This window comes from Tribolium madens, unplaced genomic scaffold (assembly GCF_015345945.1).
Source record: "Tribolium madens isolate multiple individuals breed KSU strain unplaced genomic scaffold, Tmad_KSU_1.1 Scaffold_96;HRSCAF=242;Tcas5.2_LG5, whole genome shotgun sequence".
Classification (NCBI taxonomy): Eukaryota; Metazoa; Arthropoda; class Insecta; order Coleoptera; family Tenebrionidae; genus Tribolium; species Tribolium madens.
The window spans coordinates 140,703-168,277 of NW_025401068.1; the positions used below are offsets into that span (position 1 = coordinate 140,703).

At 33.4% G+C, this 27,575-nt stretch overlaps 1 protein-coding gene across 1 annotated transcript in view; it reads right to left on the reverse strand.

The window, feature by feature from the left end:
* Positions 1-10,833: 10,833 nt before the first annotated feature.
* LOC123012934 (protein muscleblind-like) overlaps positions 10,834-27,575 on the reverse strand; it is a 108,859-nt gene continuing 92,117 nt past the window's right edge. Inside the window, exon 3 of the mRNA XM_044411178.1 lies at positions 10,834-10,863. Within this exon, the coding sequence (XP_044267113.1) occupies positions 10,849-10,863 (15 nt within the window). The 3' untranslated portion in view covers positions 10,834-10,848. The remainder of the gene's footprint in view (positions 10,864-27,575) is intronic.

Genomic DNA, 27,575 nt, shown 5'->3' on the forward strand with positions numbered 1-27,575 from the left:
CTGAGATGGTTTCCTAAAAGACGGTCAACACCAACGTAACATTTTTTAATAACTTAATGCAAAATGTGATCGCCACCGTTTTTGTGACGTCATTCACCGTAATATTACGGCACCGCTTTGTAGGAAACCCTAGCTTAACGTAAAAATAACGTCAAAAAAAACATTAGAAAGTTTTTGCAAATCGTTAACGTTAACCTTAACGACAAACTCATTTAATTGTCCTGTGTCGTCTTTCAACGGCGAAAGGCGTATTCCGTCAATTCAAAGACGTTTATGTAAACGTCTCATTTTTTGATTTCTTAGCAACGGCCATTTGTCGTAATATGTTAAACTTTTTTTCGGTTTGCAAAAACTCTCTAATGTAAAAACAATAATCAACGTTAACGTTGAACAACGCTGCTTATTCAGTCTGTTGTCATTTAGTTGTCATTTCGACGGGGCTGCGGCTTGTGAAAAATAAATGAAAATGAAAGTGAAGATGATGTTTTCAATAGAATTTGCAATCCACCCGAGATTATCGAAGCAGCGGTCTCGGCAACTGCTAGTTTACTGCCGGAAAAATCAAAAAGTCAGTACGAACGTGCATATAAACTTTTCCAATATTGGCGTCAAGAAATTAACTAAATTCTTTATCTGAGAATGTGCTGCTTGCATTTTTTTTCAAGATCTTTCGAAAAGGTTGAAACCGTCTTCCTTGTGGACAGTCTACTTAATGTATCAAATGACGCTTAACCTAAAAAACAATATTGACATAAGCAAATATGCCAAATTGTATGCGTTCCTGAAGGGTAAATTTGTTGGTTATAAATTTAAAAAGTCGAAAATTAAATTAAAATTAAGTACAAATATTATTTTTTTTTTATTTTTATTCTTAATTTAAGTAAATTTTTTTGTGGTGATCGTAGAAAAAGTATAGTATGTAACACGTGTATAAACTTCTCTAGACATTCATTCTATTAAATACTCGCTCCGCTGCGCTTCGCTCGTGCCTAATAAATCTCATGTCTAAAGTGGCGTTTATAACACTAGTTACATAATATACTATTATTTATGTTCTAAGGAATGTACATGACACTATTATATTCCGTCGTCAAGGGCAACTAATAGACGAATAACTTTGGTCATTTACATGACGCGTTTGTAAGCACGTATGGGGATGTACATTATCGGAAGCGAAAAAAATAATAATTTTCAAATTCTGAAAGTATCAATATCTGAAGGTTTAAACTGTTAAAGCTGTCAAATTATTATATACTTATTACAACAATTTTGAAGTATGAAATAAATACTTAGTTATACATATTTATTGTACCATTTACAGTAGAACCCTTGAAACAAATTGGTAAAATGTTAAAAGTTTCCATTGCCAAGCCCCTGAATAACCCTGCATTTTACGAACATAGTTGTATCGTTTGTATGCAATGGCTGAGTCCACACAAGAGCGCTATTGGACCGTGTGGAATACTTTCGATCAGACATCGCCTGAGCTCTTGTAAGCCCGAAGAAATTACGAACTAATACCAAGGCGTCCCCTCTGCTAACCACCCGTTGCAGAGTATATACATACATTCTGAGCAAATGATGCACCATGAAAATAAAAAAGGTTGCATACAATAAGAGTCGAGAAATCTTGTTTCTATTCATCGTCCAAGATGCCTCAGCTGGCTTCAGCTAACGAAATATGCATACTTACTCCAGACAAAAAAGCGCGCATTATACAACTTTATTGAATAAACATGAAACCACCCTATCACGCACACATAAACACTTGAATCTGTATGCGCAAGACCAAGGGCCAGTCAAACTATAAGTTGTATGATTAAATAAATGTGTCATCTCAGTTTATTCAAACTGATTCTAGTCATGGTGTTCATTTACAAAAATGTAAACTATCCTTATCCATCTGATGCTACTTTAGAATTCTCCATTAAAACCTCAATTTAGTTTAATAATAATAATCTGAAAAGATTAAAATAAATATCTACGCGCCTGATAGACTGATAGAAGTGCGCGGATCAGTTTGGTGCGAGAGAGCTGCAATAATGTAGTATAAAAATTATTAAATTAGAAGTGAACAATCCGCATTTTTGTGGAAGTAGAAGTACAAAAAACGTTTAAAAATGTAAACTTGTATTAAAAAGAAAAGCGTACAACTGCTGTGCACGACTTTAGTAACATTTCTTTAAACTTAACGAACCTTTTACTAACTGTTACTTGGTAACACTGAACTAAACAAAACTTCAGCAATTGGTCACTCATGTACTGTTTAACAGATCTTAATATAATTTTTTTCACGATAGAACGTTTTTAGTTAGTTACCGCGCTTGTTTCGAGACCGGTAGGTTGTATTTACTGGTTTCTATGATAAATAGAACGGTAAGAATTTACTTACCGTCTTAAAACGGTAAATAATTTCAAACATTAATCAGATAAAATCCACAAAACATTTATTGTTAGCATAAACATTATAATCCCAACAATTTATTTCATATTAAAATTAAACGTTGTAATGAGAACCTTGGAAGACTCTCGTAGAGATCCTGGCCTGACTAGACCCAAAATTCGGAGACGGCGAGGTTCAAAATTCAGTTCTTCACGAGCGCCCCGGATTTAAAATTTTCAGGAACTCTACCAACCCAGAGTCAGTTAAGCTAATTAATTACAAAACTAAAAGTTTGCACAATGATGAAAGCGTAAAAGACAAGTGTTACTTGGCGACCTAGGCCCAAGCTATAGTTATGGTTCGTATAGGCAAGAGAAAATACAGGGTGTTTATAAATGCCTGAGCATCAAGTTACCTCTGGAATTTTTGTTAAATTTGCCGCCTTGTTGTGATGACTATACGTAATACACCTACAAACATGGAATCGTTGTTTCCACTTTTTTCTTCTTTATTTTGTGTTATTTTCATAAAGTGTAGTTTCAATTCAGCGAAACGTTAGACATAAGTTCATAGTTGGCATTTACACCACTTGAAGCAATTTACTGTTGTAAATTCAGTCCATAATCTGCCATAGTCAATACCCAACAAAATTTGACATGCACCTGTGTTTATTCGTTTGTGAAACCCTGTACACTCGCTGTAGGTACCCTTCCTATGTCGTACAAAAACATGTTGACACAATTTGCAAAGCCAACTTGATGCCTAAGCATTTATAAACACCGTGTATATACAATTAAAGGTAAACACTAAAACTAAGTTACAGGTTTAAGTTTTAACGGGCAATAACAAGATGATGCCAAATGGATTGATTAAACTGAAGAGATGTGACGTCAAAATAAAAACTAAAAAAAAAGTTGAAATTACTGTAAACTAAGAAATAAATGATTTTGAAGAAATAAGGCCAATTTTAATTAACTACTCTACCCCAAAAACACACAACACGACCACACATTGAGGAAACTTGAGGTTATGTATGTTGACCATCAAGGTAAGCAAATCAAAGGTGTCCTCAATTAACCCAAAAATTAACACGTTACAACGTACAACCACTACAATTACTAATTGTAATTCCGCTGGGTTCTTTGGTAGTAGCGCTAACAGAACAGCTGAATTCAACGTAAATCTTCCGGCGTTTTCAGTAATTTTTTCACTAATTTCACAGCTCTTTTCCTCACACCAGCTTTTAAAGATTTTATAGGCATTTATATCGAAATATTGATTTTTAAGGAAATAAGTGATGATTGATGAACAACAAATGTTCCAAGCTGAACGCTGTCTACACCGTCGGAGTTTGAATCACATTTTCTTGAGAAAACTCATAAAATATCCTAACCTGTTTTTTCAAAGGTGTATTTTTTTCAAACTATCAACAAACTTTTGTCTAGGCAACATAAACCTCAACTACTGTTAACAATAATTAATTTAATTTATAACAATTCCTAGAACACCGTGGCGACACTTTAGGTGAAAATGAAATGACACAATTGACATTCTTATTCAAATAATTTATTCAGATCAAGGGAAAAATGTTTCTATCGTACAGAAGACGTTATAAGCATCACAAACGTTAAGGACTACCGATCTCAGACAAATAATTGAAGTCGTCGCTTCGCTCCTCTTCCAAACAATTGTCTCCGATCGGTAAAATGTCCTTACCGTTCTTAATACTTAATATACTAATAAATTTTTAATTAAATTAGTATTTGGTCATAGCACCGTTTCTTGCAATTACTTAATATAATCTTCTAGTCACAGAGTGAACAAGACTGTGTGCTAAATCTTCAGTTCTGGATAAAGCTTCCCATGGATTTTCCACACTTTCCCATATACAGTCTGTTATTGAAATGCGTTAAGAAACTTTAAACGGTGATAGAACTCATCAAAACAAATTACTTTGCTAAGTACCATTTTTTCGAAAACTCAAATTTATACTTACATTTATTTTCACCGTATTTCCGTATCATCGAGTCGTTTATGGATGGCACGGTACGCAAAAAAGTAAATACGGCAAAAACCCAGGTAGATAGGTCTTACAAAAACTTACTGACACAATTTAGTCACGTCCTTCACCTACATGTGGCCGTGTTTACAATTTATTGGCAAGTGAATTTCCCGTAATTATCGTCAAAAATGGTGCAGCACACTAATCCGGAGTTAACAGACATGGTGCTAATCTACGGGGAAGCTTTATCGAATGCTGCTGGAGCGATTTCGCGGTCGCCAAGTTCAAATTTAGAAAATCGGTGGATAGGTCGTAATGGACGAGTTTTATGGCCAGCTCGTTCACCGGACTTAAATCCTTGTGACTTTTTTCTATGGGACCATTTAAAACAGATTGTGTGTGAAATTCCAGTTAACACCGTCGAAGAATTAACTGTTCGTATGAATAATGCAGCCGAGTCAATTCGACGAAATTCCGACATGTTGGTGACAACTAAAACTTCTATGACTCGAAGGGCACAAGCATACATCGATAACAGAGGGCGTCTTTTCGAACATTTAATTTGAAGGTTAGTGCCCTTGATCAAGTGTGGTGCGTATCTTGGAATGTCACTCTCACTTACTACGAATAAAAAATTGGTTTTTGCTTGGCTATCAAGTTTTTATCTTATTTCGCTTTTAATGTACGCAGGGAGACATTGGCGGGTTCTAGAATTTACGTTCAAACTAATTAAAATTTTATCTGGGTTTAGAAAGATTTTTCGAAAAAATGGTAAATAGCAAAGTAATTTGTTTTGATGAGTTCTATCAGCGTTTAAATTTTCTTAATGCATTTCAATAACAGACTGTATCTTCTGCACTATGAAGACTAACATTTAATTTTTTTAATCTTTTTGACATGAAACCCCATATATTTTCGATGCGATTAAGTTCGGGACTCCATCAGCCTTCCATCTTATCGTACGAATTCTGGGGGTTTTTCTCATTTGTGTTCGTAATTTGTCTCGTTTTATCAATGCATTTCTTAGATTTACCAAATCTTGACAGATACGAGTACAGTCTGAAATTATTTCTTAGTCTTCCCCTTTTTACTAATTTATTTAATGTCATTACGAGTAGTCGAACAATATTCTATGCAAGTGCGTACGCAAAACTGTTGGAATGAATCTGTAAATCATTCCGGAAACATAATTACTGGAAACATCCCCCTCATACAAATCTTATTATCGCCCCCGCCCACGCAAAGAATAAGCGTGGCGCTGTTGTGAATGCTATTCGCTCAATCGGGAACACTGGACAAGGTAAGAATTTACACACGACAATACACGAATCACATCATAATAACATTCAAGAGCGAATTATCCGCGAATAAGTCCACTTTTCATATGCATTTTTATTAACCACTTGTAAGTAGAAGTGTAAAATAAATTCCAAAATTAATTATCAAACTAGCAAAATCATCGAATAACCCCTAAACATTTTAGTAATTCTGTCTGTGGAATAGCTCTCAATCTATGAGTTCAATCAAGAAGTGAGTTTTTATTTGTGTTTCTATGAATGAATAACAAATCCTTGTTTAATACAGCGTGCTCTAAATAGCCCAGATAGAATTTTAATTAGTTTGATTGTAAATTCTAGTACCCGCCAATGTCTCCCTGCGTACATTAAAAGCGAAAGAAGATAAAAACTTAGATAATCAAGCAAAAACGAATGGGGTACTATACTATATTTTTTTTATTGTCTAAGTTAAATCTACATAAAAAATAATATATCCGTGTTTTTTGTTTTTTGCGAAAGCGTGCATTCAAGGCGAAAAAAAAATTTGAAGTTGGTGCAAAATAAACACACTTTCAAACACACCATGTTTGCGCCAAGTGATGACGTGAGCAGACCCTGACGAACGCGCAAAATCAGCCAAAGCCGACAGCTCTAATTACCCAAGCTCCAGTCTGCGATGCGATGGAAGAAAGTCGTCGGTAAGAGAGACAAAATAGCGCTGCGTTTGCTGATTGGACGGGGAGGCCCGTCGTCATCAAACGCGCATTGTAATAGCGTTTAAATGTAGTGGACCAAAAACCACTTGTTTAAATCTCATTTATTTAAAAAATTACAGCTTAATTGAAAATCGATTTTTAGTTATATTGCTATTTAACAACGAAGAATAATATAAACCTAAATTTTGCCTTCTTTTTTTATAGTATAGTACCCCATTCTATATTCGTAGTAAGTGAGAGTGACATTAAAGTTACGCACCACACTTGATCAAGGGCGCTAACCTTCAAATTAAATGTTCGAAATGACGCCCTCCGTTATCGATGCACGCTTGTGCCCTTCGAGCCATAGAAGCTTGAGTTCTCACCAACATGTTGGAATTTAGTCGAATTGACTCGACAACATTTTTTACACGAACAGTTAATTCTTCGACGGTGTTAACTGGAGTCTACATAATCTGTTTTAAATGGCCCCATAGAAAAAAGTCACAAGGATTTAAGTCCGGTGAACGAGCTGACCATAAAACTGGTCCATTACGACCTATCCACCGATTTTCTAAAATTAGCGTCCAACCAATTTTTAACACCTCGTGCACTATGAGCGGGCGCTCCGTCATGTAAGTGCCACATATCCCTCTGAACTTGCAAAGGCACGTCATCCAAAAGTTCACTCAGCTCATTTTGTAAAAAAAAAATAAATACATTACATCTGAGGTTTGTTCAAGATTTTATCGGTTTCTGTCGAATAAGCCAAAAATTGGAACAAATTAAATCCAAAAATTCTCGTTAAAAAAGATTGAGTTGATCGCAGTTGCATGAAATGTTCAGGTGTCATAGTGATATGTTGTTGTTAATAAAAATAGAACTTTAAAAAAATTAAGAAAAATGACTTCGAACGATAATGTTTTACCAGAAAACGTGTTAAATGGAGCAGAACAAGCTTTAAATACCTTAATACCCGAAAGATCAAAAGGCAGGTATCAGAAATCATACGAGACATTCAAACAATGACAGGAATTAAACAAAGTTACAACTGTAAATAAAGGTTCATGAACTGGTAAGGCCTCATGGTTTTAGTTTCTTATAGTGTATTTACGTTTTTTTATGCAGTCAAAGAAACATAGCCCCTCATCATTATGGACACACTACTCGATATTGCGGAGTACGATCAGTGTAAACGAAATCATTTCAAAAGTTGTCTGCTTTCATTAAAAAAAGTCGAGATTTTGGTTGAAGAATTCAAGTTTTTGACTGAGGCAGACGACAAACTGTATTTGTTATGCAAGGTATTGAATTAATTTCGCTTTTTTTTCGAAAGTTTATTTCAAGTTATCAGTTATCTTTAGGTAGTTGCTGTTTTTGGATTTTTTGGAGCTTGCCGATGTGACGAATCTCTCGATAAATGACGTTAAGACTGAGGGTGGAATTCTAATTGTTAGCATCAATCAATCGAAAAATTATAAACCGAGACGTTTCACTGTTATCCCCGAAGATACTGTGAATCAAGTGGAAATAGTGGAAAAATACATCGGTCTGCGACCAAAACATGCAGAACATAATCACTTCTTCGTCTTCTACAATCGAGGAAAATGCAGCACTCAAAGAGTGGGTATCCATAAAATAGCAAGCATTCCTAAATTGATTGCTACGTTTCTACACCTTCCGGAGTCTGATAAATATACGGGTCAGTGCCTGAGAAGAACCTCAGCCGTGGTCCTTGCGGACGTGGGTGGAAGTCTTACAGACCTGAAGAGGCTTGGTGGTTGGAAATGCTCCGCCGTAGCTGAAGCATACAGGTTGCGCCAGAACTCGCGCCCCAGAGAAAAATGTCATATACGTAGGATACCAGAAACATGGAAAAAATGTTAAAAAAAATTTATCTATAAAAATTTCGAAGTTATGAGGGTTTAAAGTTTGCACATTGACTCTATTTCTGATGGAAAAATAATTTTGCAAGTTTTTTTGCAATAGGCTATTAAAAGAGGAAACAAGGAAGCTGTGTCCTAAATTGTAACTCTGTTGAATGTTATTTGTGGCTTTTATTGGCAAATTTTTTGTCCCTTTATTAAATGATTGTAAAAAAACATACAAGATCATCAGTATCATTAAATAGATATAAAAAAATTTCAAATGTCGAAAATAAATGTCAAAATTTTTTGACAGAGATAAAATTAAAGTCGCTAAAAGAATGGTTGGTAGCGATGTTTCCAGTAGTTCCACTTCATCAGCTGCAACTGAGTACGAAAATAATGTAGAAACAAAAGTGAGACGTTATCCACCAGAGAAGACATCTGAAACACCTGCATTACCATCAGGAATTAACTTCTCAGGATGCACAGTTCATTTCTACAATGGCAAGGAGGACTAGGTACTCTTAAGATCTGAGATAATATTTTTAAGAATTTATTAGTGTATTATAAATTACAATAAATGTTACTTATAAACGATGAAATGTTTTTTCCACTTTTTGTATCTACAAGGTAAAAACGACTTATCGATATTGTAAAATTGACATTTCAATATTGTAAAATTTTACAGCAATCAATAAGGTTATGCCATAGTTACCAGACCATTTTTGTACATGTAACATTGCTCTTAACAGACCGATAAAATAGTGTTTCCAAAATGTAATCATTTAATTCTTGAGTGTCCTACAATTGGGTAAAGCTGTCAAGGACCATTGCACTGTTGTTACAATTTGATAATTGTTAGATACCGTTGCTAAAGAAATTGCAATTATAGTTGAAAAGCAACCAGAATTAGCTTTTTAATCTTAATTTATTCATTAGCGTACAATAAATTTTGACCGAATTTTAAATTATTTTTCTCAAGAAAAAACTTGTTCTACTCATAGTTACCTATTACCGGATTTTCTTTGGCAAGTTATGTCGGAACCACCCGTAGAGTTCGCATAATTAAATTAATAGAAGCATTTGTATTTATAAATAGATAAAGATGAGACCGTAGTGCACCATAAGCACGAACCCGAAACCGTGATCATAATATAAATTTCATTCCTTTAGTCGAGCCGTTTCCCCTTCTCCCCTTTTCTTGATTTTGCCTTAAAAAAAAACTCTGTCATAAAAACAAGTATCTCCATATTAAGTATTCCTTAAATTCTAGATACTTTAAGGATATGGCTTTAGGAATATATGACAAAGAAATTCATTCGTATAACATGAGCAAGTTATGATCATCAAGGGTCCCCGCAACCCAATTATTATCGTGCACAAATTGAATCCACAGTCGATGTTTGTTTTCAGAGAAGACACAGAGAGATTTTCCTTCGTAAACGTGTCAATCTATTAGAATCTAAATACGATAAACGACTAAGTGTTCAGTAGACCCAATTGCATCTGAAACTGTTTCATATACATGAATGTAAATGAGCCTGTGACGGTGGTTCAATGATTGTATAATGGCGGCCCCAGGTATACCCAATTATGTGTAGCAAGATTGTTGCAAAATTACTGCCGTCGCTCCATGCTGTTATGGTATAAATAACGTTCAACAATTTGCAATCGTTATCAAGAGGTTTTAATAGCCCAACATTCGTTTTAACGCCCGGCTTTTTAATAGCTTTGACAGTTTAAACCCTTATAGAGTCCTAAAAAGTATGGATACAACTAAATATCTTCGGAACGATTTAACAAAGCACATTGAAATTTGGGAAACAGTTAGAAGTATTTAAACTCTCATTCAAAAAAGCACACAAGGAAAAAAGCGCACAAGGAAAAAAACGGACACGAAAAAAAGCCCACAAAGAAAAATAACGCACACGGAAAAAAGCGCACAAGGCAAAATGCGCATCATAAACTAATATTTATTTTTCATATAGGTACGTGGTGGTACGTTACAATTTTATCTTGAAATTTTTAATTGTGATTTTTAATTCATGTCCATAAAAACGCCTATCCCACATTTCGACTTCTACGTCTATGAATTTAATCGATTGAGGTGTTTTCTTGTGTTCGGTTCGCTGGGGCGCTCTGTGCTCAGGCCTTAAGCTAACAACTGTACAGCGCCGAAGGCGCCATGTTTTTTTTAATTCTGTTACTATTTATAGTTACTTTTACATTTGCGCAAACTTTGAAAGTCATATCTTCAATCTACAGGCTTTTTAAAGCAAAAAGCTAAAAAAGTATATTTCACAAGATTTTATAAAATTGGATGTAGAAGTTACTAAGTAAATTGTCAACGTAAATTCTTGTCTTTGTGCGTCTTTTTCCCGGTACACAAGTACGCTTTATTCCTTGTGCGTATTTTTCCTTGTGTTTTTTTCCTTGTGCGCTTTCTTCTGTGTGCTTATTTCCGGAGCGCTTATTTCCTATGCGTATCTTTCCTAGATTCAAACATTTTTCAGTAGATGGATACGGCGAAGAAGAGCTATTGAGTGTCCAGCTAAGTCTCTTGACTTGACCCCACTTGACTTTTTTCTGTGGGGTCATGTAAAAAATCGAGTGTGTGTGACCATTACAATTCGAAGACCTACAAAAACGAATATGAAATGAAATTGCCAATATTTCTCTAAATATTTTAGATGATTCCTTGCAAAATTTTGCTCAACGTATTCGTTATTGCCAAGAAATCAATGGAAATCATTTCGAACGTTTGTAGCATAAAAATTATGTATTTCGTGTTAAAGCTTTTTTTCATAAAATGTGTTCTTTTTCAGTTAAAATTGTTACCTTAACAATTATACATAAAATGCATCTTGTAGAGTGTAGAAATTCGCTAAGAGAAAAAATCGAAAATCAATCTCCAATCTACCAATCAATAAAATTTGGAGCATACCAGGTGAATAAAAAGTATGGAACCAAGCGTTTTTTTCGTAAACTAACCACTTTACGAAAAAAATAATTAGTGTAGCGTAAAGTACAATTAAAATGTGACCATTTATCAAGAATAACATTTTCCGAAATTACTTTAAGTTTTCGAGTTCTGCAAAAAAAATTCTTTTAATCGCAACCCACCATGATAATTTTTTTAATTAAAGACTGTGATCTAAAAATGACCTCTAATTAAATTAAATTGTTTTTTGCATAGGCTCCCGAAAACAGCTGTTTTAGGAACTCATTTGACAAAAGATGTTTCAATATGTACAAATAACTATGTACATTAGAATGTGAGTTTTTGCACGATGACAATTCAAATGGTTCAAATGTCAAAATTTTGTCGAAACTTGAAATTTTAACACGATTTCATTACGTTTCTCAAGAAAAAAGAAAAAAACTGAATTTAATAATATATCACCTGTTTATTGCAAAAAACAGATAACTCCATTTGTATTGTTTGCAGTAATCCTTCATTAAATCTGCAATTCTACAGTTGTATTACTTACTGCTCAAAAGTAACATGCTTACATGCTTTAGAACTTATCTAGTTATAGTACAACCTCTTATTCTATGAGAACAACACTCTTAATCAGGAAGAGAACTCATTTATGTACTTATCAATATCACAAATCAGTGGAAAATGAAGTTATCTGGTCTTTGCAGTAACCCGACAATATTTGAGTATTTATTTATGTCATTAATTCATGAGGTTTGGGACAATAGTTATAGTAATTAGACACATGCTTAATTAAACAAGTAAGCACACATAATAACTTGAGGGTCTATCATCCATCGCAGAACAAGCCAACATCGGGTTCTTCATCGCTTCCCTCAGCCGTACAATAAATTCACGGGATTGTTGGATAATAATAGGCTTTCCTAGCAGTTTAAAAGATTGTTTCAGAAAGCGTACGTACTTTTGTTACCTCGAAAAGTTATAGTGAATACTTATTTCAAAGAAAAAAGAAAAAACGTGCTAATTGTTCAAAGAAAGTAGATTTTGACAATCTAATGACGTTTATGTTATTTGTGGCCAAGAAATGTGACTTTATTGCTTTAACAAAAAAATCTTGTATGCACCACTTACGCAAAAGGTTTCAGGTGACTACTCTCATTAAAGACTCGGCTCCTGCGTCGCCTCGTCATTATTTACGATTCGTCCCCTAAATAGTTATTTGTATTACCAGGCCAGAAACTGTCATTTTGCAAGTGCAAACACTTGCAAAACAGTTTCTGGCCGTGTTATACACAAAACTTTTTCGGCCGACAACATTTTTCAATTAAAACAAATTTATTTATTGTTAAATTTTCTCAGGCTAGGGAATTGGTAGGACCTACTCCACGGTGTAATGGTTTAAATTTATGACATTTGCAAAGTAATTAAGACTTTTCAGAAAAAAATTCAATTGCATTAGTTGAAAATGGATACACAAGATACGCCAGAGGATATTCAAAATGGGGCAGCAGCTGCAATTCAAAATTTATTGTCAGAAAAGTCGTCCAATCGTTATTGGAAAGAATATGATTTGTTGAAGAAATGGGCTTCTGAAAATTTTCTTAAAATTCGATTCATTCTGATTCGACTCTTAGATCAAAATGTCGTGTGCAGTGTTGGTGTTGAAATACGACGAGATTTAGGCCCTAAGGATTCAGTTTTCACCGGTTAGTGATTCAGCATGGTTTGAGGTTATGTTTATGTGAAACAAAATTTTTGCAGACAAAAGGGTCAATTGTTGGCTGTGTGGAAAGCTGTTTTAGGCTTGGATCTTGGATGAGAAGTGGCAGTGAACAGAATTTGTAACAGAAAGGAAGAATAGAATAGACTTGACATTCAGTGTTACTCAGTGCTACCAATATAAAAACCTTCATTTAACCCTGTTTTTATTTTCCTGCCTAGACACGCAATGGGTGTTTTCAAGAACGATTTGGACGATTGGAAAATCACTAATTTTAATGGAGGCCAAAAAAACCCTATAAATAGCTATTTTTAAACAGTAATAAATTATTTAATAAATGATTAAAGTTGCGTTCCGAGCTCATCACGAAGATTTTCCGAATTTAACCGAAGTGGTCGTTTCATGCATTTGATCATGGGAGAGCCTTGATTTTTATGCAGATAATTTGGGGTGGTTTCGAATAGCCTAAAAATAGAAGAAAATAAGTTCTTATTGAATTTATTGATCCATCTGGAACAACCTTAAAACACCTGCACAAAAAAACCGAGTTCTCCTAGAACCAAATGCATGAAATGACCCCTTCGGTTAAGTTCGAAAAATCTTCGTTATAAGCTCGGAACGCAACTTTAACAATTTATTTAAAAAAAGTACTGACTAAAAAACAATTTTATTTATTTAGATGTCATTTTTAGATCATAATTTTTAATTAAAAAATCTGGTGTGAACATCACACGACTTTCCTTATCCTACTTATTTGGAAAACATCTTTACGACAATAATTTAGCGTAAAAAATCCGAGTAGCAAACCTAACGTTTGCGTTAGTGCCACCTGCAGGATTACACGCGAAATAGATCATAGTTGTCGCGAGTTCGAGTCACATTTTACTGTTTAATAAGGTACTATTTTTTCATGATTCACACACATACACACATAAACCCGAAAACTAAAAGAAATGTTATTCTTGATAAATGGTCACATTTTAATTGTACTTTACGCTACACTAATTATTTTTTTCGTAAAGTGGTTAGTTTACGAAAAAAATGCTTGGTTCCATACTTTTTATTCACCTGGTATGTTCCTTAGTGGTTATAAATAAAAGTATACTAAAACGAGATTTTTCTAAAATACTCGTAAGTATCTAAGACGGCAGAACGAGATGTACACGTTTAACCGAAAATAGAAACAAAAGCTAGAAAATATGTTGATTGGAGAGAATAGAAGTCGGATTAAGATTAAACAATTTTCAAAACCAACCTTTAATGTGATGAAGTAGGATGCAAACATTTAAACAAAACTAGAAACATAAAAATTTAGAATTTTGAGGGTGTAGAACTGCACCAAAAAGACACTTTTCAAAAGTCAACCTTTAACGAGGTGAAATGAAGTGTAAACATTTGTAATGTGCTTTCGTCATCCTCTTAAAAATTGGCTTTCTGCTTCCGCGTTGGTTTGAATTTGCAATTGGCAAAAAATAAAAAAGATAAACAGACTAACTTCACCTTCCCTCTTTAAAATGAACAAAAAGTTTATAGCGGAAGCTATTCTGTATACAAGAATTGTCTTGCTGCTTGACTAATCTTATAATCTGCTTAAAGGCCTCAATTATAAAAGTTTAATCAAAATGTAATCAAACCTACTTTTTCTCGTCTAAACGTAATCAATTACACAACAAAGAGTTCATCGATAAGTCCATGATTTTTACCAGCAGAGTAATATTTATTGGGCAAGCTATGTATGAAATTGGGAATCATCAGAGAAGCACCCTCTATTGCAAAGAGTTCAACGGACAATTATCTCCAAAGAGGATCTCGCGGCCTGAATATTAGATTAAACGTAATCCGAAACAAAGAGCAGCAACGTTCGACAAAATGGTAAAGACGTAATTGGTTGTTCAGCACCAACTAAACCATTATAAAAAACGTATTTACTTTAGTAGATATATTCCAACAAAATTTTTAATTTTCTCTTGCAAAGTGAACAATGATTTATAGAAGCCTTAATTAATCTTGAAGCAGTTGGCGATGCCAGCCAGCATTAAACAAGAAAAAGAACTAAAAAACTTATTTAACTCGGCTTTTACACCATAGCCGTATTCTACAATTTACTGAATTTATTTACTATTTGTTTAAAAGATAATATAATAAATAAATAACTGTTCAGACGACAATTCATATTCCCAACTTACAATAACGGGTGTTTTTTTTTAATTTGGCGTCATAGTTAGCGGTGACTATGAGTATAGGCTTTTTTTCGCGACTGATCGTTTGTAACCTGGTTAGCAAAATTAGTGGCCGCTCCTATACCAAATTTCAAAATCGTCAGCCAACTATGATTTTTTTTAATTTTTTCCCAAGACAATTGCATTTTATTAAAAAAAAATTCAAAAAATTATTTTGTACTAATAATCTAAATGTAAATTGTTTTTATTCATAGTAATTAAGAAAAACAACTGTTAAAAATAAAATTCTTTGATTTGTGAATTAGCCAAGTCAAATTAGACAAATCGGTGGAAAAAAATCCTAGAAAGTAGAATTTTTTTAAACGCTTTCTTTACACTTGGGTACACATACAGGGTGCGCCAGAACTCGCGCCCCAGAGAAATATTTCAAGTAAGGTAAGATACCAGGAACATGAAAAAAATGTTTAAAAAATTCTATCTGTCAAAAAATTTTGACATTTATTTTTTGACATTTGACATTTTTTTATATCTATTTAAGGATACTGAAAATCTTATATATGTTTCTTTACAATTATTTAGTAAAAAGACAAAAATTTTGCCAATAAAAGCCACAAATGACATTGAACAGAGTTACAATTTAGGATACAGCTTCCTTGTTTCCTCTTTTAATAGCCTATAGCAAAAAAACTTGAAAAATTATTTTTCCAACAGAAATAAATAGAGTCAAAGTGCAAACTTTAAACCCCCATAACTTCGAAAATTTTATAGATAAAATTTTTTTAACATTTTTTCCATGTTCCCGGTATCTTACCTTATATGGCATTTCTCTCTGGGGCGCGAGTTCTGGCGCACCCTGTATATCAAAAGTCCCCAAAGGTGGGAGACAAGCTCGAGAAAGGGAAGGGGGTTCAAGGTGTTTTTATTTGGATTTTTGCTTATATCTCGGAAACGTTCACTCCTATCGGTTTTTGACCTTCTTATCAAAATTAAAGCAAAATGGCCTACATAAATAGTCTCTCGCATTTTTGTTGCAGGACTAACCGTAAGCGAGTTATTTGGCTGGCAAAAAATATCACTAAAACAGAATTAGTCTTGAGATTTGAAAAAACTGACAGTAAATTAAATTAACTGGGTCCAATACTTCTAACTAGAGGTATCTAGTTGTTCTTTTTTAAATAAATTTTTCACCCAAACGTTCTGGTTACTTATCAGTACTTTTTACTTGCTCTCTTTCCATTACTCTAATTATTATAACCATATTTATTTTGAAATTCTAAAATTTAATAATTCAAATTCTACAGTGTGTCCCCGGTTCAGTGAAACAACTCTTGTAAAAGATAAAAAATTCTTGACTTAATTGTTATTTTTTTGGGGTTCAGCCTTGCTTGGGTGAAGATTAATTTCTTTCTAATTTGCCTAATCTCAGTTGTGAAAAATCAAGTATGCCTTGGAGATTTTCAAAAAACCGATTTTTTTGTAGAGTCAAGAGCCTTTTGTGTGGCAAATACGACAAAAAGTTAATAAGAAAATTTGTTTAGAATCAACATCTAGGCCCACGTACCGAATTTCAAAATCATCGGCCAACAATGATTTTTAATTTTTTCATGTTTAATAATTTAAGCCCAGTCAAATTAGACGTAACGTGCCAGTTACTTATCGGTACTTTCTGATAAGAAGGTCTGGTAAGACTGGTAATACAAGAAGCGAGAGACAACCTCAAGGTGATACATAGGAACGAGACGGATCGGATTCCGTTCCCGGTTCAGATTCGATAGAAACCGAATTGCAATTGGTACTCATTTAAGTGTACGAGGCGTATCGTATTCCCAGTTCAATATCGATAAGAACCGAATTGCCTTCGGTACATGATTCATCTCAGTGTTCTATTTATTGTTTTAAAACCGGGTAACCCTGTAAGCTATGAGTGCTGCGAGACTAAATAGTGAATACCTTGGCTATTGGCTCAATCGGCTCAATTAAACCGGTTCACTGATCCGGCTCGCGTTGGTGTTGCTGAACCGACAAACCGAATCAGCATAGTGAACCGTTTTGTCCATCTCTAGAACGGACCACAATTTTTAATACACCCGTCAAATGTCAGATCAATAACTTTCAATACGATGGTTCGTTCAAACCTTCATAGATAGCTTGGACGCCAAATTTAAAAATCTCCCGTTACAAATGATTACTTATTTTTATTTTTAAGTAAATAAATTATTAAGGTTACGCCTACCTTAAAAACTTAGAACTAAGAGAAAACTGAATCATATTTGCGGCTTTTACAATCCATTGAGTCAACCGTTACAACTTATTTTGAAATTGAAAATTAGTTCTATAGAACCAGACAGGACAATGAAGTTAATTCACGAACTAAAGACAGAACGGAGAAAGAAATCCAATTAAATGTCGACCTTCGACAAAAAGACGAGTGGGCCAAGGATGGGATGTTACCGCTACTGACGAGAATACAAATGTAGGAAAGCGCAATGCGGCGGACGCATGCCGAAATGTGTAGAAAAGAAGCTATTGACAGGACAACGTGACGCTTAACAATAAGTGAAGTCTAACTATAACAATATTTACGAGTTTTTATTATTACAGCATAAATTAATCTCCCCACGATGGATTAAATTGTCCAATTATAATTATTAAGATTAATAAAACAAAAAATAAAATTATGCATGTCATCAAGAAATATTGTTATTTATCCGACGAGTTTAAGTGTAAATTGGACGCTTTATTCCACGAGAGGATTATTAAACCACCATTAACTAGTGGTTTATCATCATCCACGAGGTGGAATAAATGTACCGATTTTCACGAAGACAAGTTGAATACAACATTTTATTCTTCGAATTAGACTCAACAAGGCTTAAACTTGCTTAAAATCTGTTAAAAATCTGACGTTTCGTATTGAGAAATGCCAAAAAGTTGTCAAAACCTCCTTACACGGGAGAAAAACCCGTGAAAAAATTTTGACAGTGTCGAAAATTAAAAATTTAATAGAAAAATTATCATGTTATTATAAATATTATCCAATAACTGAATTAAACCTTTGTTTATTTGCGAGAAGAATGTTTAATACCACGAGCGCGTTTAACGCGAGTTTGCTTATTTGCGAAAGTGCGAGAATTGTCACGCGTATGAAAAAAATGGCTGGAATCTGCGATTATAAAGAGGAAAACAGGTTTTTGTGCCTGAATTGGTCATTCAAGAAGCTTCAGAAGCTATAAATAAAGTGGTGCCAGTAAAATCTAAACAATTATACGAAAAAGAGTATGGGAATTTTTGTGAATGGAGGAAGCGGAAGAATGCAAAGGGAGTAGACGAGAGAATAATTCTGGCTTATAAAAGATGTCCCAACAGGAACTTGAGCGCTTTTCTCACCTGTTAGACTCTCATTCACAGTCGTAATCGTGACCACCAATCTGTTTCCTCCAATCCACAATATTTACGTTTAATTCCACCTCGATGGTATTTGCCGAAATTAATTTGCATATGTTTGATAAAGTTATCAAAAGTTTTAAAAAAAGAATCGTTGTGTGTAATAGGAATCGCGTGGACATTTATCCGATATCTTGTTCCACGTATAATTTTAAGGTTTTTACTTTATGTTTATGTTAATAAATCGTTCAATTTCTAAATACTAAACATGTTATTTGGAATTTAAATCCACAAGTTCCCGTTGGGACACCCTACATTTCTGAACGATCTAAAACAATCAACAATCATTCAGAAGGAATCGACCTCAAATTCGGAAGCATTCCACGTCAGTGTCAAATCAAAATAAGAATTTGCCCATTAATGGTAATGGTATGGTGTAAATTTCAGTGGCGTTAGTAATTGTAACATTTATTTTAAATAAAAGTAATTGTTGTTATTCATTAAAGTTTTTTAGTGAAATAGTGAAATAATTTTTAAATCACTACTGAATTAAAACGTTTTAATTCACTAGATTGATTATACGTGTTACTATGGAGTTAATAATGTCACTTTATAATGCTAAAATTGAATAAATAATAATATTTTATAAATACGAAGGCTCAAACGTCTATTAAAACACATTATTTATTTATTATACCTGGTGTCTCACAGAGTATAATATACAGGCTATTTGGTCCAAGTCACCCCGGCTAATAACACCTAAACTTACTCCCTTTTTACAAAAAGTAAATATTTAAGTAATAATATTCATTCTTAGCTTTTTTAATAAATGTATCAAATTTTTTTGGAACAATGAAGACACTTCACTTGCGGATCAACTACAGGTTTAAACATATTTAAACAAATTAAACATATTTAAACAAATTTAAAAACATACCTGTTACACAGTGCGATCAAAAAGTCTTTATATCAAGTAGACGTACTAGTTCAAGACGTATATCCAGTATATGGCAGTTCGTGTGTTAGCTAGATGTCAAACAATTATTTGTTAAAAATTAAAATATTAATCTAAGCAAATTGAATTAATATATAAAAACGTCTCAAAATCAATCTAAAATGAAATGTTGTTAATGTTTATTCAAACAAATCGTTCGCCACGGTTTCCTATCATAATTTAGATAAAAATTATTTTGACATTTCTCATTGAGATACTTTATCTTCCGCAGACACACGTTCTAAATTTCTACGCTTGCTTGATAGAAACATTTTTTGATCGCACTGTAAAAGCAACAGTAGGTTACTATTTTTAAAAATCAACTACAAAAGGATACGCCCTCCTATAACATGATGATGTAATAATTTTATTTAGAAAATTATTCCTTTCACTAGGTTCATTAAACGGTAGTTTCTTTCATATGACCTAGTGCCACACACAAGATGATCGTGCAAAAAGACTTCACCCAGGCGTCCAGAAGTCTAGACAAACCGTCGTTGTCGACGTCGACTACGACCTAATAAAAAGCGCTGCTATTACCACCGAACATGCTACTCCATCGATCGGAACCGACAACGCCAAGTCCGCATTGTTTTGCTTTGATTATTCATGATTACGTCAAACATTTTCATCTAAATTTTCTCTATTGTCCAACACTTAAAGAGGTATTAAAAGGAATGGACATAACTTAAATCTATAAAACACATGTTTATCAATCAAAAATTGTCAGCCACTCGTACTGACAACAAAAATTTCAAATCGACCAATAGCATCAAAATTACAATGGAGAGTTTTTGCAAATCGTCAAGTTTAACGTTAACCTTAACGACAACGTCATTTAATTGTCGTGTGTACGTCTTTCAACGGTGAAAGGCGTATTCCGTCAATTCGAAGACGTTTACGTAAACGTCTTATTTTTTGATTTCTTAGCAACGGCCATTTGTCGTAATCGTTAAACTTTTCTACGATTTGCAAAAACTGTCTACTGACTATTCAATTTAGCTCTCATTTTTCAAATATTAACCAATAAAATAACAAAAAATTACTTTCATATCTTAGCAACAGCAAACTCAAGCGAATATTCCACACGTGAAAAATATAACTGGATATTCCACGAATGGTTGCAGTTAATGAATTTAAACTAACTCGATTATTTACCGGTTGCTATGAAAATAGAATCATGTATGCCATTTAGTTCATTGAATAGTCAATTAAAATACATGGAGTAGTAAAAAATTGTCTAATGTTTTTATGAATGTTCATTGCTTTATAAACACCATGAGTACGTAGCACGAATGGTGTTCGCAAGTGTAATGACCATGAATAAAAATATTCTACAATCTTTGACTACAAAATGTATTCAACACACTAATTAATAAACCAAATAGCAAATTTGCGTACACATGATTTCATTTTCACAGCAACCGAGTAAATAACACAGGTCAACAGGGGTTCGGTAACATGGATGACAATTTGGTCAACAGTAGTTTTTTATTTCATAAATAACAAAATGCATTTTTTTTGTTTTTTGACAACACGTACCGTTTACTTGTTGCATCTTTTACCAAAATACATTTTCTGCACTCCCTCTTGGATTTTTTCCAACAAATCTGAAGGCTGTCAGTGACGAACAAGAGGAGAGGTTCCACCAAGACATCAGAAAGATGGAAGAACGCTATCAAGACCGCTGGGACTCTTCCATGATGGGCAATTGTTGGCAATATTGTTGGCTTTTAAAATGCGACAGTTACTCCCCTAACAAAATAAAATGTTGAGATTTCACTCTTTTATTGTAATATATGACTTTTTTAATGTTTCAAAAGTTAGTTTATTAAGATATTGTATGCTCATAATAAAATAAATTAAATAGTTGAATTATTTTCAGTGGTCTTTTGCTTTAACATGGGTGTCAGAACAAAGTTGATAACATACGAATGACACGTGATGAGACATTTTTGGGAAAATTTTCGAAATCAGAATGAAAAATCATAAACGTGGAAGGTAGTTTAATCAATGTTCCCGAAAATTTGTTCAAATTTGTTGACCAGTGTAATCAAGTTCACTGCGACCACTCGTGGAATATTCGCTTGAATTTGCTGTTGCTAGGATATGAAAGTAAATATCTGCTATTTTATTGGATAATACTTTAAAAAAGAGAGGTGAATTGAATAATCACTTATAATACAATAATACAATTCGTAGTCAATTTTTTGCGAACATAAAGCGATGGCCATGCATAAAAATTATCTATTAATTAATTAATATTAATATTATTATTATTATTAATTATTAATTAATATTAATTTATTTCTTATATCTTAAATGCATGAAAAAATTAGCATAGACTTGCATCACGCAAGCGTAATCAACAACTTAAGTGAACACACTGTTTCGCCCTCTTCATCTCATAGAAATTGTACAATTACAATAATTGCACCATTAAATATAAAAATTGTAAATATTCTTAATTATCTAATAAAGATACTTACATACTTATTTAACATTTTAAGACGTAGATTAAAAAAATAATCACGCCGAATTAGATGCGTGGTAATATTTTTTTTAATTTTAACTAGATTAGCACTCATCTTTGTTGCTATTAAGAAATCCCACTCATAGACTTCGTCCACTCGTGAGATTTCTATAGCAATAAAGATTCAACTAGATGAGTTAAAATTATCAAAAAATTACCATCACTTATGTAATTACTGTTGATAACACCATGCAAATTTTCCAATTTTGAAAATGTCAATATTTAAAGATTTAAACTGACAAAGCTGTCAAAAAACTTAAAACCTTAAAACTTCTTAACAGTTCTGTGAGTTACTAAGGTATTATTAACAGTTTAACAATTAACCAAGGAACGTCAAAAAATATTTTTCAAATTCTAAATACTGTATTCAACGTTAGATCTTTTCAGATTATACCAAAGAAAAGATCTAACCTTCCCCTTTTATATGGCCAAATACAATTCCAAATTAATTAACAACGGTAGATTTATTGATTTTTGAAGAGGAAAGTGTAAATCAAAAATATTTGAAAAAAATATATCGAAAACGGTTAAACTTGGGTTTACGGAAAGTTAATAAAAACTCTCTCAAAATCACTTGAGTAATCAAAAACGTAATAAAAAAACGAGTAAAAACAGCTTTCTATTCAAAATCACAAAATTGATACCCACTTCCGGTGTAACCTGAAAAATACAGTGTAATTCACGGAAGATGTGTTTTTGAATCATTTTTGACGCAACCAAGAATACCAATATGACTCACTAACTGCTAAATTAAGTATGTTATTTCTTTTAATTAGAAATCAAAATAAGTTGGATAGATTTGCCAGAAATGTCAGATTGACAGATATAACCTGCATTTAGTCAATATTCAAATTACTTTATTTCAGTCAAAATTCAACAAATACCTAAATTAACAAGTTAAGTTAATGTAAAAGGTGTTCGAAGTGTCTACATCGGCTACTAAACATAGTTCCAGTCGGTTGATAAACGATAACAAAACATGTCGCATCGCTAGGGAGTTGATTTTTCTCTTTTTAAATAAAAGTTTGTAAGAGTTTGGTGTGACGGGCTAATCGTGTTTTTGTTCATCTGTATAATGTCAAAGAGTCAAGACAAATAATAGCCGTCATGAATTCAGTTATAATTATTTCCAAAATTTGAAATCAAGGTATTGTTGCAATATGTATGCATAATGGGTTGCGGCAAAAAGAAATTCAGAAATACCCTTCTCGTGAATAATACTATACTCGTATTTTCATTGAGCAGAACCTAACCGATTATGACTATAAATCAAATTTTAAATGAATTTGATCGTTTGAACTTCAAACCCTTCTAATGTAAGCTGATTACAGCCTGTATATCTTGGGATAAAATTTATTATTCCCGGTTCGCATTTTAGGCGCTTTTTAATTTCGTATGCATGACGCAGGTATATTTTTTCATTTTTTCTAAGTTTTTTATGGTTTATTCATTGCTAGCGGATAAAATGCGAAAGTAGTGGTGCAGATCAGCCTCTCCTATATCATGCCATAAATTCGCATTATGTCTGGCATTCCAAGTAAGAGAAGAACGAAAGCAAATAAATATGCGCCACCAACTCGTTGGACTCGGCAAAGAAAAGTGGCTTGCAAACCCTTTAGTTTTCTTCCAACCAATAACCTCGTCGCGTCGTCGCAACTACGCTCAGTTAGGTTACTACTGGTAAAGAATAATTAACTTAACTACTTGTACACCTATAAACTTCACAAAAATTATGGACACTCATATATCTTTTTTAAAGTTCACTGCATTATTTTTGTTCGTATAGAAACTACCTGACGAAATGGCTTTATTTCAGATTTCTTAATTTACCTATTTCAAAATTTAATTAAAAATTGTGATCTGATGGTAAAAGTTATACAAACCCCTGAAAAATAACTATTTACACAAAATGTTCTAAAAATTAATTTAAACCAAACTATGACTTTTTATTATGGCCCTCTGTTATACAGGATTAGATCTCGCGCTCCAGAGAAAAATTTCAACGAAGGTAAGATACGAGAAACATGAAAAAATATGTCAAAAAAGTTTGACATTAGACATTTTTCATATCTAGTTAATGTTACTGATGATCTTGTATAAGTTTGTTCATAATTATTTAGAAAAGGTACAAAAATTTTTAGAAATTTTTTTAGCATTTTTTCCATGTTCTTGGTGTCGTACCTTTCTCTGAGGCGCGAGTTCTGAAACACCCTAAATCTTTCAAAATCACAACACTTCTTGCACCCTTCATTCTCCCTGTCGCAATAAATGATGAAATAATTTTGTTTTGATATTATTTTACTTGATCGCTAAGTATTTGATAAAAAAAAAACACTTGTATAGTTTTATTCTTTTTTGCTGGTGGAGATTATGTGAATAAAGAACACGACATAACCTACGTCTGTTTTTAACATTTGACATCTTCTAACATTTTGGTACAGAAGCTAAAAATAAAAGTTTCCCTCTGGCATTAGTACTTGGATTAGGTACGGTACGATTTCTATGATTTCTGTTTGGCGAAAAAAATTTACTTACCCCCACTACCTAGCACTATCGCAGTGCCGATGCTGTCACGCGCTTGTCTGCGAGCCGAAATGTAACCATTTAATTTTTGAGTGTCGTATAATTGAGTAAAGCGGTCAAGGACCATTTCACTGTTACTACAATTTGATAATTGTTATTTTCTATTTCGGTGTTAATAAGTCTAGTAATGACGTCATTTGGGTGCTGGAATAAGTCGTTGGCGTTAATTTAATTTTAGTGACGGACTTTCTTCACAATTCATTTCAAATGTGAAATTAAGAATTATTTTTATTTTTTACAGCCGCCTAATATTATTCCACATAAATGTTGCCAACCGTCGCAAAATTCTCTAAAAAAAAAGTAAAATTTTCGTTTTTTAATTTATAAAATGATATAAAGCGGCAAAATAGAAAAAAATATTATAAAGCACTTGTTGCAGAAGGTTCTTCAAGCACTCATTTGTTCCTCAACTCGCCGTTTCGTTTCGGAATTTCAAATTTATGCTTACCTTCTGCAACTTGTACTTCAATATACTATTCTAATATTTTTTAGTGAAATTCAAGGTCCTAGTTTTGGCTACGTACGAGACTGGACCGACTCATGCTAACGCGTGATGGGAAGCAATTGCGAGAAAATAAATCCCGATCGCCGGACACAATTTATTACCTTCTCAAAGCTAATTATTCTAACACTATAAGACTATTGACATGTATAATTGACCTTAGTAATTCTTGTATTATCTTCTAAAAATCTCATCTTGGAACTTGCTACTATACTATACCCCTACAATCCGTGCAATTATATTAAAAACAAAAAAATGAGAATACAAGAGCCCCAAAAACAATGACAATACTTTATTAATACTTTATTAATCCTGGCACCCCTTTAGTCACTTGTTAGTTAATATCAGATGGTGAATCCGATTACGTTACGATGATACATGCATGGCGGTAACGACACTAATTTATTAGAACGAGCAATTTGACCTCTCCTCTCGCGCATGCCACCCTTGGGTATAACGAATAACGTTTTATTAATTTGTCCACGTCCGACTGCTGAATCTACAGTTTCAGTCGTCTCAAGTTTTCTCCAAATTAATTCATAGTTATTAAGACAATGACATATTCCTTATTTGAGATCAGTCATGCTATAGTTTTATTCATAGCAGGAGGAACATTCACTTTCACAATTGCCTAAAATGTCGTTAAGTCGTATTTTTCGGAGACGACCAAAAATATGAAAACCTCCAGCTTTTAATCTCATTATTCGATGATCAAGTCAATGTTACATCTTAGGAGTTACATGAAATATCTCAAAATATTTTAAGCTGCTTGCCTTCTTAAAGAAGCAAAACGAAGGTTATTCTCTAAAGAAAGCACAAGTTTTAACTAAAGAACAATTCGATAGATTCATCTTTAACACTCCACATGAGAAAGAAGCGGCTACATATTTAAAGCTGCCCAGTGCTAATGAGTATACAAGGCACTGTCTCAGAAGGACCTAGACGAAGTTGCTTGTTAACACTGGTGCTGATATTACTACCCTGAAGCGATATGGTGGTTGGAAATCAAATTCCGTCGCCAAAAGGTACACTAAGGCGCCCTTAGAAAATAAAAAGAACATTAGTAAGAGGATCCTTCTATTAAATACTAGTACACGTAACAGTAGCGATAATCGGCCCACCACTAGTTATGTTATCTTGGAAATGAATTCAACAAATATAGTCAACAATAACAATTTAAAAGAAAAGACAGGATTTGCAAAATGCAACAAATTGTACAATTAATATTACTATTAATTATTATAAAAGATAACAGTAATTGTTTAACCATGGAGTTTAACCGGGACAACTAAAATTTTGTGATTTTTCACATTGAAATACCTAGGATAAAATTTTGTCGGTCTATTTAAGAATCACTCTGTATAGTGGTACTAGAGAGAGACCGACTGATACCGCATTTAAAGCATTAACGGTATAGGGAACGCTCCGTCCTGACTATAATAGGTCCATGACTACAACTTATAAAAACTACTTAATATGTCATTAATAAGTATAGTATATTGATATTTTCCCCTAATTACTAATATCGAGCGATCAAGATAATTTGTAATAGTCATCGTTGCATCATAGAACGTATGTCTGTTTTTGAACTAACTACACGGGAAACGTCAAATAAAATGACAAGTCGTAAGGAAAAACGGCAAAATAGGCTGGAATTAGTCGCCGATGTATAATAATACAAGTGGGACCGATCCTTTTTGAAGGTGGTTATAAATTTAGTTATTATAATCATCACCTTTTTGATCATGCCATTTTACTTTTCGACATACGTTTTCGGATCCAAAGATGAGTCGATTACAAACATCTTGATCCGCTCGATATTACAATGAGAATTAAGTTTTAACTGGCGGATGGGGGTAATTTTAAAACCAGAGGCTGAATTAGAAAAACCAACCAAGTTTTTAAACTTTGTAGGTATATATTTGATAACAACCAATTACGAGCTTGACCGAGACTTACGACACACCGTATATTTGTATTACAATCGCAAATGTATTACAGTTCATTGAAATTTTCAGGCTACAACTACTCGATCCCACACCTCTTTAGGTGATTGGAAGCAAACTACAAAGCTCGTCAATGTGCCGAGTAAAATATTCGTAGATGCATGCCCACATTTACAATGAAAGTTGATAGTGCTTTTCTTGACGGCGATTGCACATTCGCTGGAAGTAATATTCAGACGTCCAATAGAAACTTTTCCGTGCAGAATAGATAAAAGCAAATCGCCCCAGCGTAGGCGGCTGTATAAAAACTACCTCTGAAAACTACGCTTTGTAGACTTTCTGAAGCGATACCTGACGATGGGTTCTATAACCTAACGATGTGTCGCTACAATACAAAATGACAACAAATACCGTTTTAATCCAAAACTTTTATCAACGACTAATACAGATAATTCTTTCGAAATCAAATACCATGTACTTTAGTCTTAAGAAGATTGAAATCCATAATAAGCCAATGGCCAGATTTGAATAGGTATTCCTTAAAGCCATAGCAGAACTGTGACAGAT